This window comes from Pteropus alecto, unplaced genomic scaffold (genome assembly GCF_000325575.1).
Source record: "Pteropus alecto unplaced genomic scaffold, ASM32557v1 scaffold53, whole genome shotgun sequence".
In the NCBI taxonomy this organism is placed as follows: domain Eukaryota; kingdom Metazoa; phylum Chordata; class Mammalia; order Chiroptera; family Pteropodidae; genus Pteropus; species Pteropus alecto.
In genome coordinates, this window is record NW_006434366.1 from 1,763,597 (window position 1) to 1,777,031 (window position 13,435).

At 34.0% G+C, this 13,435-nt stretch overlaps 1 protein-coding gene across 1 annotated transcript in view; it reads left to right on the plus strand.

Moving 5' to 3' along the window:
* DOCK3 (dedicator of cytokinesis 3) overlaps nucleotides 1-13,435 on the plus strand; it is a 259,284-nt gene that overhangs the window by 17,844 nt on the left and 228,005 nt on the right. Inside the window, exons 2-3 of the mRNA XM_025044832.1 lie at nucleotides 4,312-4,352; nucleotides 10,140-10,195. Of these exons, the coding sequence (XP_024900600.1) occupies nucleotides 4,312-4,352; nucleotides 10,140-10,195 (97 nt within the window). The remainder of the gene's footprint in view (nucleotides 1-4,311; nucleotides 4,353-10,139; nucleotides 10,196-13,435) is intronic.

Sequence of the window (13,435 nt, forward strand, 5' to 3'; positions counted from 1 at the left end):
CTTTCTGGAAATTATAAGGAAACCAGGTTACAAAGAGAGCCAGTGAGCCAGTAAAAACCTTCTGCCTTTTAGGTATTGTTTAAAAAACAAAACAAAACATTCTTCTGCACTTAAACCCATTACCATATCCTCTGTTAATTTCCAATTTTTGCAAGATGAAAAAGTTCTGAAGATTGGTTATGCCAGTGGTCCCCAATCTTTTTGGAACCAGGGACCAGTGCTCCTATGAGAATCTAATGCCAGATGATCTGAGGCGGAGCTGAGTTGGTGATGGTAGTGCTGGGGAGCGGCTGCAAATACAGATGAAGCTTTACTTGCTTGCCCAGCTCTCACCTCCATGCTGGTCTGTGACCCAGGGGTTGGGGAACCCCTGATGTAAATGGAATCATATATATCCTTTTGTGTCTGGCTTTTTTCACTTAGCATAGTACATTCGAAATCCATTCATGTTGTATGTATCTGTAGTTTGTTCTTTCTGAGTAGTATTTCATCATGTAGGTTTAAACCACATTTTATTTATCAGTGCAGCAGCTGAAGGATATTTGAATTGCTTTATTTTTGAAGATTATGAATAAAGTTGTAATAAACATTGGGTATAGATTTTAGTGTGAACTTTTTTTTCTGTTAGGTAAATACCTAGAAGTGAGATTTCTAGGTCATCTAGTAAATGCGTTTAAAAAACAGGTATTATTTTTAGAGTGGTTTTAGAGTTATAACAAAATTGAGCAGAAAGTACCAAAAGTTCTCATGTACCCCCTGACCCACACATGCCCAGCCTCCCCCACTATCAACATCTGCACCAGAGTGGGTACATGTTACAGTCAGTGAACTTACAGTAACACCTCATTATCACCCAAAGTCTATAGTTTACATCACGGTTCACTATTGTGTTGTATATTCTATTGGTTTGGATAAATGCATAATGACATGTGTCTACCAAATAGTATCATACAGAATAGTTTCACTGCCTTGAAAATCCTCTCTACCTTTTCATCCCTCCCTTCCTTCCTCTCAACCCTTGGCAACCACTGATCTTTTTACTGTCTCCATGATTTTGCCTTTTCCAGAATGTCATGTTGTTGGAATCATACAGTATGTGGCCATTTCAGACTAGCTTCTTTCATTGAGTAATATGCATTTAAAGCTCATATCTTTTTGTGGCATGATAGCTCATTTCTCTTTACCACTGAATAATATTCCATTGTGTAGTTGTACCATAGTTTATTTATCCATTTATCTACCGAAGGATTTCTTAGTTGCTTCCAAGTTGTGGCAATTATGAATAAAGCTTATATAAACCTTCCATTTGCAGGTTTTTGTGTGGACATAAATTTTAAACTAATTTCACTAAATACCAAGGAGTGAGACTGATGGATCATATGGTAAGACTACATATAGTTTTATAAGAAATCACCAAACTGTATTCCAAAATGGCTGTACCATTTTGGATTCCCTTCTGCAATGAATGAGAGTTCCTGTTGCTCCACATCCTTGCCAGCATTTGATGTGGTCAGTGTTTTTGATTTTGGCTGTTTTAATAGGTGTGTAGTGGTATCTCATTGTTTTAATTTCAGTTCCCAAATCACTTATGTTGAGCATCTATTCATACTTATTCGCCATCTGTATATCTTCTTTGGCAAGGTGTCTGTTCAGGTCTTTTGCTTATTTTTTAATTGAGTTTCTGTTCTTATTAAGTTTAGGTGAGTTCTTTGTATATTTTAGATAACATTCCCTATGAGGTATGTCTTTTATAAGTATTTTCTCCTAGTTTATCTTCTCATTCTCTTGAAAATGTCTTTTGCAAAGCAGAAGTTTTAATTTTAATGAGGTCCAGCATATTGATTCTTCTTTCATTGATTGTGTGTTTGGTGTTGTATCTAAAAGGTCATTGTCATGCCCACAGTCATCTAGATTTTCTCTTGTTATCTTTTGGTTTTGAGTTTTATAGTTTTGTGTGTTTTAGATTTGTGATACATTTTGAATTGATCTGTGTGAAGGGTATAAGGTCTGTGTTTAATTTCCCCTCCCCGCCATGGGGATCTCCACTGGTCCCAGCACCATTATTAAAGGTACTGTCTTTTATCTGTTGTATCATCTTTGCTCTTTTGTCAAAGATCAGTTGGCGGTGTTTATGTAGGTCTATTTCTGTACTCTCTGTTGTGTTTTATTAATCCATTTGTCTATTCTGTCTTCAGTACCACACTGTCTTGATTACTGTAGCTTTACAGTAAATCTTGAAGTCAGGTAGTGACCGTCTTCAGCTTTGTCCTTCTCCAGTATTGTATTGCCTATTCTAGATCTTTGACCTCTCCATATGAACTTTAGAATCATTTTGTTGTTATCTAGAAAAACTACTTGCTGAGATTTTTATTGGAAATATGTTGTCTTTTCACTCTGTTAATTGTATTTTTTGATGTACAGAAGTTTTTAATTTGATAGAGTCCAATTTATCTATTTTTATTTTTGTTGTCTTTGACATTAGTGTCATATCCAAGAAATCATTTTCAAATCCAGTATCATGAACATTCTCACTATGCCTTTTTCTAAGAGTTTTATAGTTTTGGGTTCTTAACTGTCTTTTGAAGAGTAAAAGTTTAAAACTTTTACGAGGATTACATTATTAATTTATTCTTTTATGGAGTGTGCTTAAGAAGTCTTTGTCTAACTCAGGGCCGGATAAATTTTTGTTGTTGTTCTTGTACAAGTTTTAAACGTTTTAGATTTATATTTAAGTTTATGATACATTTTGAGATAATTTTGTTTATAGTGCGAGATATGAGGGTTTTTTTTTTTTTGATATGTATGTCCAATTGTTTTAGCACCGTTTGTTAAAAAGACTATCATTTCTCCATTGAAGTGCCTTTACATCTTTGTCAGAAATCAGTTGTGTATGTATGGGTTTATTTCTGGATTTTCCTATCTATTTTATTGATCTGCATGCCTATCCTTTGGCCAGTATCACACACTGTAGATTATGGTAGGTTTATATTAAGTCTTGCAATCAATTAGGTAGTGTGAGTCATTCAGATACTTACTTCTTTTTCAAAATTGTTTTGACTATTAATAGTAGTCATCTGCCCTTCCAAATAAATTTTTGAAAGAAATCCTTGATTAAAATTGTGTTGAGTCTGTAGATTAATTTGGGAATAATTGTTATAATAACAATACTGAGTTTTACAATTTGTGAACATGGTAAACCTCTTCATTATTTAGGTCTTTTTGATTTTTCCTTGTTCTGTCCTTTTCAGGGATGGGCCTTTTGGTTTTTCAAGTTTAACACAGGACTGCAGAGAGGGAGATGGGATGAGTCAAGTTAAGAAGGTCAACGTTCTTACCACGATTAAGATTTCTTGAATAAATACTCTTTGGATTATTTCAAGTCTTTGGTTTACTTCCAGAGTTCTAAAAAAGTTGACTTTGACAGTTTTTGCCTGTGTTTTCATTGCTTTTATGGTGGAGAGGCTTTTTGGAGATCTTTACTTTGCCATACCTGCTGCCCTCATTCTCTATTCTGTTTTTTAAGATACTGTAAAGTGTCGTGATGGTAAGATTTTTACCTTTTTTTTTTTTAAATGAATGAAGATATTGAGATTGTCAGTGTGTAAATTGAGTTATTCAAATTTATGATCTCAGCTGTTGTACTGAACAGAAGCAAGGATATTTCCTCTCTAATTGTTATGATTTCAAGGGAGAAAAAATTTATCAAACTATAGCAAAACTCTGAAAATAATGGATTGGAACTGAGTAAAGTTGGCAATGAAATTTCCTTTCTCTTAAAATTGTTTTTACTTGTAATTCAAACTGTCATTATTATTGCTTTGTATGAGTACTAAGAGGAAACAATGGAAGCGCAGATGTCAACTTTAGCTGCTGGGAAGCCAAGAATAAGAGTAGTGTTGTTTAGTGCCTGGGAGATTTAATGAGACCAGGAAACAGGAAGTCTGGGCTGTGATGCCTTTCTGCCACCAAAAAACCAATGTGATTTTGGTATTCTCCTGCCCCTAAGAGTTTCATCTGGAAATTTTCATGGAGTTGGATTACATGTCCTCCGAGAGCTTTTCTAACTTTTTGTGTCTTATTCATTTGAAAGGGCTTTGTGCTTTTTGATGAAAATTGGGAATGTTGTATTTGTAAGACTGCTCCTTCTGGAGTAAATTACTACTAATGAAGGCACAGTTATGTGCTGTTATTAGAAAATTTTACATTAATTAATTTTTTTCCTAACAGTAGTCATGTGTCTTACAGAAAATGAGAACAATGTGATTTTTTAAAACAATATGATTTTAATATTCTTCATATACTTTGTTTTAGGTTGGTACAGAGGAGTTTCAACAAAGAAGCCAAATGTAAAGGTAATGAAAATTTTTATTACCTTTTCTGGTGTAGTAAACTGCTTAGTATGTTTGTTTGATATAAAAACAATTCTTACTTGCCCATCTTTTAATCTTTTACAATAGCCACACTCATTTTTTCATTTACAGAATTGTATCAGTTTCTTCTCTGTCTCAGCAATATTAGAATTTTTTTTTTAAAGAACAAAATGCAAATGAATATATAGTCATAGCTGCAAAGCTTATTTTGAAAAAGCCTATTTAGGACTTTGAATATTTTTTTCTTTAAATATTCAACAAAAGTAAATTAACTTATTCTTAGGCTTAGTCCTGTGGAGCCATGTGATTAGTTATTGATGAATCTGTAAAATAAAAAATGAAAAAATCTTTCAAATAATATTCAGTTAGTTATGTCTTTATTGCAATGTTCTTGTTAAAATATGAATTTGAACCAGGCATAAGTGTAGAATACTAATTTTATAAACTAGATTTTATGAGTTAGTCTGCTACCAAATAATATTAATTTGGTCAAATAAAATATATTTTAATTAGCAGTTATACTACACTTAGGAACATTATTCTCCAAAATTGCATTTGCAAAAACTTCTTTCTGCTCACATTTTCATATGATTAACATTATCAGCTTTTCTTATATTTTTTCTGTAGCTTAATATTTAACATATTATGCTTTTTCTTGTGTAGAAAAATATCAAAATTATCATGAATTATTTTTATTAAAAAAAATTATTCAGAGTTCTGATCATCAGTTTTGCCAGTAGAATCATTCATTTTGTTAGTTTTTAAGGTAAGGATTATAAGAAGACAGTATCTTTAAATTTTAATTTTTCAGAGCCAGGGCTTCTTTGACATTTGGGGACAGATAATTCTTTGTTTTGAGTGGCTGTCTTGTGCATTGTAAAATGTTTAGCAGCATATATCACCTCTACTCACTAGATATCAGTAACATTCCCCCAGCCCCCAAGAGTGACAATGAAAAATGTCTCTAAGCATTGCTAAAGGCCCTGGGGTGGGGTGAGAACTTCTTGCCTCTGGTTGAGAACTACGGCACATAGGTAACTTTCTCCCTTGAATTTCTAACTTTAAAACACACTTTCAGGTGTTATTTCCATATTGGGAATGCTGATAAGGATGTCATTTCTATTTGTATTTTATGTTTTTTATCTTGACTTAAAATTGTCGAAAATTTAGAACTTGAGTAAATGAGAAATCTTATAAATGATTGGAAAGCTGTAATTTGTGGTATTATGTGCTATTAATTTATTTTTGGTAATATTTTTGATCTTGGCCACCCCACCACCTTGCTTCTAATAGTAGTGTTTGAGGATCAGTGTGGAGATGATGGTCATTGAAATTATAGTATGTTTGTGATTCAAATACCAAATTATGCATAGTGTGTGGCTTGTAGACCTTGTCGAGTGAGATATGAAAGATGATACACTTAAAATATCAATTACCTTGCAGGACATTTGCTCCTGTCCAAAATGTCCACTGAGACATTTGATTTTCACCAAAAGGTCCTTGATAGTTTGGTTTTGTCAGAAACATTCACATTTAGCAAACACCTTTGGGTTCAAATAGCCCATAATGTTTGTTTATACTTTTGGTTTACAGGATTAATATGTAAAAAGGACTTTTTGGGTGGACATTTTGGACAGGACCAAATGTCCGCTAATCACCAGCTACTGTACAACAAAGTGATCTAACATATAGTGGATTGAACTAATCACCACTTTATCTCTCATGATTTTGTGTCTTGACTGTTGTTAACTGGGCAGTTATTCAGGTTCATGTGATGTCACCAGTGGCTACAGTCATCTGGAGGCTCAGCTTCCTGGAATATCCAAGAGGGTTTACCTACATGGCTGCCATCTTGGCAGAGACAGCTGGAAGTCCGTCCTCAGCCAGACCACTGAAATAGCTAGGCTTCTCCATGTAGTTTCAAGGTCTCTACCTCTCCATGTACTTTCTACAGCAGGATAATCAGAGTTCTCTTTTAGAGTTTAGAAAATATTATACCTATTTTCTAAATTCGTTTTTTTCTTTTTCTTTTTCTTTTTTTTACAATGAATATATTTAGAGTCTGTGGGAGAGGTCGTTTTGTGATTAACCTTAGCAATGATTAATAAGTTAATCGAAATGTGGAAACCAAATTATGCTAAAGTGTTAGAGCTCATTTTGTCTGATCAGACTCTTTTAATTACTTTGGGCTAATGTGATACTTTTGAGAGTATGTATTTTAGTAATACCAACTCCATTCTAGATCTTAGATTATTGTAGCGTTTATTAACAACACACATCTATCTACCTCTTAAAAGTTTTTATTTGTATTATTAAACTTAAAAAATGAAGAGATGGAAAGACAGTATTAATAACTAAATTTCATTTCTCATGGCAGTGATATTTTTCAGAAACATGATTAATATTCTTTAGTGTTTGTAAAAGGTAATTATCTAGTGATTCAACACAATTAAAAATGCATTCCTATACATCTTTTATTTGTCTTAATAATATGGCACAATAAGAATTTCAGTAGACTTCATAGTTATTAGTGGTTAAAGAAAAATAAAAAAGGTGACTTAGGAGAGTTTTTATAAGTTTTTATAAGTATTAGAAAGTAGTTCATGCAAGTGGAAACCGAAAGAGAGCACAGGTAGCTATACTTACATCAGATGAAATAGACTTTAAGCCAGAAACTAACTGGAGACATAGAAGATCATTATATAATGATAAAGGGTCAATTCATCAAGAAGACAAAACAATCATAAATATATACGCACCCAAAATGGAGCCTGAGTTACATTAAGCAAATACTAACAGACCTGAAGGGAGCAGCAGATAACAATACAGTAATCGTAGGGGACTTCAGTGCCTCGCTTTTATCAATGGATAGATCATCCAGATAGAAAATCAACTAGGAAATGTTAGACTTGAACTATACTTCAGACCAAATATACTAACAGATATATAGAGCATTTCATCCATCAGCAGCAGAATACACATTCTTCTCAATTGTAAATAGATTATTCTTCAGAATAGATTATATGATAGGTCACATAATAAGGCAAATTTAAGAAGACTGACATCATATTATGTGTCTTTTCCAACCACAAGGGTATGAAACTAGAAATCAATAACAGGAGGAAAATTGGGAAATTCACAAATATGTGGAAATTGAACAACATGCTCCTGAACAACCAATGGGTCAAAGAAGAAATCAAAAGGGAAATAAAAACATCTTGACACAAATGAAAAGGGAAGAAAAGCACAGCAAAACCTATGGGATGCTGCAAAAGCAATTTGAAGAGAGAAGTTTATAGCGATGAATGCCTACAATAAGAAAAAAGAAAGATGTCAAATAAACAACCTAACTCATACCTCAAAGAACTAGAAAAAGAATAAACTATGCCCACCTTTATCAGAAGGAAGGAAACAACAAACATCAGAGTAGGACTAAATGAAATAGAGACCGTAAAACAATAGGAAAGATCAGCAAAACTCAGGGCTTGTTCTTTTAAAAGACTGACAAAATTGATAAACCTTTAGCTAGACTAAGAAAAAACAGAAAAGACTCAAGAAATGAGAAATGAAAGCGGAGACGTTAAAACTGATACCACAGAAATACAAAGGATTATAAGAGACTACTTTGAACAATTACATGTCAACAAATTGCATACTGTAGAAGAAATGGATAAATTCTTAGAAACGTGCACACTACCAAGAATGAATTAAGAAGAAATAGAAAATCTGAATAGTTAATAATGAGTAAGGAGATTACATTGGTAGAAAAGTTTGCAAACCATTTGGAAAGAGGAAAAGAAGAAATATTTATAGAGGCTCCCAAATTGAATAATTCTTGTGAATATAAATGTTAGTCAGAATCTGAAAACTGTTTCTCCAGCTCAGAGCTGAGTAATCTATTAGGTGTTGGTTCGACGATGATGTTGGTTTTGTAGATACATGCCAAGCTTTGTACATGTCTATATCCTGAGAGTGATTTGATGGAACATTTTCAATCTATTATGGCACAATAAGAATTTCAGTAGACTTCATAGTTATTAGTGGTTAAAGAAAAATAAAAAAGGTGACTTAGGAGAGTTTTTATAAGTTTTTATAAGTATTAGAAAGTAGTTCATGCAAGTGGAAACCGAAAGAGAGCACAGGTAGCTATACTTACATCAGATGAAATAGACTTTAAGCCAGAAACTAACTGGAGACATAGAAGATCATTATATAATGATAAAGGGTCAATTCATCAAGAAGACAAAACAATCATAAATATATACGCACCCAAAATGGAGCCTGAGTTACATTAAGCAAATACTAACAGACCTGAAGGGAGCAGCAGATAACAATACAGTAATCGTAGGGGACTTCAGTGCCTCGCTTTTATCAATGGATAGATCATCCAGATAGAAAATCAACTAGGAAATGTTAGACTTGAACTATACTTCAGACCAAATATACTAACAGATATATAGAGCATTTCATCCATCAGCAGCAGAATACACATTCTTCTCAATTGTAAATAGATTATTCTTCAGAATAGATTATATGATAGGTCACATAATAAGGCAAATTTAAGAAGACTGACATCATATTATGTGTCTTTTCCAACCACAAGGGTATGAAACTAGAAATCAATAACAGGAGGAAAATTGGGAAATTCACAAATATGTGAAAATTGAACAACATGCTCCTGAACAACCAATGGGTCAAAGAAGAAATCAAAAGGGAAATAAAAACATCTTGACACAAATGAAAAGGGAAGAAAAGCACAGCAAAACCTATGGGATGCTGCAAAAGCAATTTGAAGAGAGAAGTTTATAGCGATGAATGCCTACAATAAGAAAAAAGAAAGATGTCAAATAAACAACCTAACTCATACCTCAAAGAACTAGAAAAAGAATAAACTATGCCCACCTTTATCAGAAGGAAGGAAACAACAAACATCAGAGTAGGACTAAATGAAATAGAGACCGTAAAACAATAGGAAAGATCAGCAAAACTCAGGGCTTGTTCTTTTAAAAGACTGACAAAATTGATAAACCTTTAGCTAGACTAAGAAAAAACAGAAAAGACTCAAGAAATGAGAAATGAAAGCGGAGACGTTAAAACTGATACCACAGAAATACAAAGGATTATAAGAGACTACTTTGAACAATTACATGTCAACAAATTACATACTGTAGAAGAAATGGATAAATTCTTAGAAACGTGCACACTACCAAGAATGAATTAAGAAGAAATAGAAAATCTGAATAGTTAATAATGAGTAAGGAGATTACATTGGTAGAAAAGTTTGGAAACCATTTGGAAAGAGGAAAAGAAGAAATATTTATAGAGGCTCCCAAATTGAATAATTCTTGTGAATATAAATGTTAGTCAGAATCTGAAAACTGTTTCTCCAGCTCAGAGCTGAGTAATCTATTAGGTGTTGGTTCGACGATGATGTTGGTTTTGTAGATACATGCCAAGCTTTGTACATGTCTATATCCTGAGAGTGATTTGATGGAACATTTTCAATCTATAGCTTAAAAAATATTTTATAGTTTTTTAAGATCACAGTTTTCCCCTTAAATATGGACTCTAATTGTAAATGACAATGAAATTCCTATTTAATATAATTTGTGCAACTTTGGATTCTTAATTAGCAAAATGGTTGCTACATCACAAGATCTACTATGTTGTTGATAGACTATTTCCATGCTAAAATCTGACTGCTGTTTTAAAATATGCAATGTGAATCAAAAGTTACTTTTCTAATGGGAAATCTTTTCTCTTTTGCAGGGGATCTTTCCTGCAAATTACATTCACTTGAAAAAGGCAATTGTCAGTAATAGGGGGTGAGTAGTTGGCTTTACTAAATTTATTCACAATTTTCGTAGGTTGCAGAGGGAGGCTTTTATATTTTTTGTTCAAATTATAAGATATGCTGTTAACATGTTTTCTTGCCAAAAATATACTCGTTTCATCATATATGTAATCTTGAGGACATAATTTTTTCTCGAAGTACTGACAACTTTAATTAGTTTTAGTTTTCTTTTATACTAGAAGGGTAACGTGAGTTGTGAATTTTAGAAAAGCAATTATGCATGCGGTTTTTTTAAAAAATGTTGTACTGTTTTGAGAATAGGATAGGATAGGAGTTAGTGATAAATTTGTCATTTTGTTTCTATATGTCAGAGTGAAGGAGTCTTTTAAAATCTTTCCTTTTGCTAGTAGAAATTGAAAAAAACTTTAAAGGCATACTTAAGGATAAAAAGACAGTGTATAAAATGGATACATACTTTGATTACAAATTTGAGAAACAAAAGCAATCTCTGAATAGATGAGAGACAAGATGTAAATATAGCAGAATGTTAACATTTGTTGTTTTTGCACGTTTGGATTATGAGTGATTTTTTAAAATTCTTTACTGTCATGTTCTATTTTTAAAAGTAATAAATGTATGTTATTATAAAATTGTGATTTTATTTTTCAATATTCATTATTTTAAAATATGAAATTTAAGGTACTGTATAACTATGATAGCTTTTAGTACTGGAAATAATGTTTTTGGCCAGAGGCTAAATAGCATCACAGCAACCTTCTGGTAAGTTAGGGTTTAGTCAGAAAAAGAGAAACTTATGAGTCACATTATGAGATAGAATTTAATATGCAGAATTATTTACACACAAGTTTGAAGAGTGAAAGAGAAAAAGAGGAAATACTCATATAACCCAGAATAATAACTGCAGAAAGCTGTCGCTACTCTAAGCTGGGATGCAAAAGATAATAAGTCGGGGATACCAGAACCCAGGAACTTGGGTGGTTCTTGGGAGACACTGGAGCTCAGACATCTGAAGAGGGGATGTCTTGTGGCTGCTGCTGGTATGGATGAAGAAGAGAATGCCAAAAGCATCTGGAGGATGGGACCAGTTTTCTCTGGTGGGGAATCGTTTACAGGAATAGGAATATAAGTATCTTTCCCATGCGCCCGGATGACTAAGGAGTTTGTGAAACAAGGTTTGCAAATCCCAGGCTCAGAATCAGTGTTTGGAAGAGGAGAATTATTAGTAAATGACTGGTATGGCTTCAGAGACAAAGTTATCATTGAAGTAAGACTATAACTGGGAAGTTTCTTATATGAATGTGTGACCAGCACACTTCTTTTTCTTTCCCTTCGCCTTTTATAGAACGTCAAAGACACAGGGATATAGAGAAAGAAAACTTGAAAATCCTATATTAGTAAACCTTTGCAACAAATAATCTGCCACCTCGAATTTTTAAGTAAGGACTGCTAAAGCCATCATGAGAAGATAGAAGTTGTGTGGGAAAAGTAAAAAATATCTAGACCAGGGTTAAGAAAGCATATATTTCAGAAAATGCTAATAAAATACATATTCTGAATGTGAATGGCTCACCTCGGAATGAAAAAATAATTCCCCTGATTTATAACCCTTTGGTCAGGTAGGGGGCTCATGAGATGAAATTGGGCAGAAGCTGCACGGAGATTAGGTGAGAAAAGGAGGTATAATGTCTAGAGATCCACAAATAGAGTGCCTCAGAAAACAGTGCACTTCCTCATAACAAGGGACCCACCTTAAATCAAGAGCCATGTCCCTGTTTATAATAGTTGTAAAGGAAGTTGGGGAACCCTTCGCAATGGAAGAATCCCTGTCTGGATTCAGTTTGTTTCAGAAGACAAAGGAGACGTGGCTGTAAAGGATCACCCAGAGCAGCCATGTCGGTGGAAGCGCTCTTTCCCCATGGGAGCAGAGTAACAGTCTTTGGATGTAAATCTTAGAAAGGTGCCTGGAATTAGTTCAGTATACAGACGTCTTGCAGATCGATGGTCCAGAATAACATTTCTGAAATCTGAAGAAAATATTAAAACGTCTGTAGGTGCTGAAGAGCAGTCATTGTAGGGAGGATCTTGAGGAGCTATGATTTTTGAAGGAAGGGATACTCAGGAAGAATTCATATTTACTTTGGCTTCTTTCCTGCAGAGAATTTTCCAGGTTGCTGTGATGTGTGGAATAGATCCCAGACAGAAAGTGGTGTAGTCTTTTAGGGCTGAGGAAACAGAGGTCACAGTTCCGAACTCTCAGAGAGGCTGGAAAAAAGAAGAGGTAAAATCCCAGAGAAGAGGGAACCCCAGAGAATTAGGACCTTACTCTGCATACAGATTCCCCCAGTGTGACTGAGTTTTAGCTTCTCTCGGACTATGCAAGACACTAGGAATCTTAGTAGAAGAGTACAGCTAGCAGCTTTAAAACTGAGTAGACTTCACCAGCCAGCTAATACAGGTGAGAAAAATATTAGAGTTCAAGGACTGGCAAGGTAAAGGGACCGTGGTAAAATATTTTGAATTTTCTGTTGAGACCCCTAAATGACCACGCTGTTTAAGTAAGGGCCAGGCCCTTGGAGCAAGAACCAAACCATAGCTGTATGAAGTACTGAAAGAGGCCGGTCCTAGTTGTATAAACCTCTGAAAACAATGGTTGTTTGAAGAACGAAAAGCACTCATAATGCTCTCATCCAGAAATAAACACTCTAAACGGTTAATATATTTCCTATTTTTTTATGCATGGTATTTTTATTCTGTTCCCTATTATATTTGTAAATTAATTCTCCTTTCCCCCCACAGTTCTAAACATGGTTTTGGTGATACATCTTTTTTTTGTGTGTCTCTACCCCTTTCCCCTTAGTTTCTATGCCTATTATTGTTTCTATTTTTCTTCTTTGGCCTCATTTTGTCATTATTCAAAGATTTCAGCCCCTTAAATCTAATTAATTCATGAGTTTTATCTCTACTCTGTTTTCTTCCTTTACATGCAGAGTGTGCCTGTCTTATTCAGGAATAGTAAAGCAGACAGTTTGACTATAGGATGAGGGCGATAAAAAGAGATGAGCCCAGAGTGGCAGCAGGGGGATGGACATTGTAGGGCCTTGTAGGCCATGTCAGGGGTGTTAGCTTTTATCAAATGAGCCAGGAAACAACTGAAGGCCTTTGGAGAGAGAAGAGACATGTTCTTATTTAATTTTAATATTCTGGGTGGCTTTGTTGAAACTAGTAGTATAGGGAGACCGGTCAGAAGATT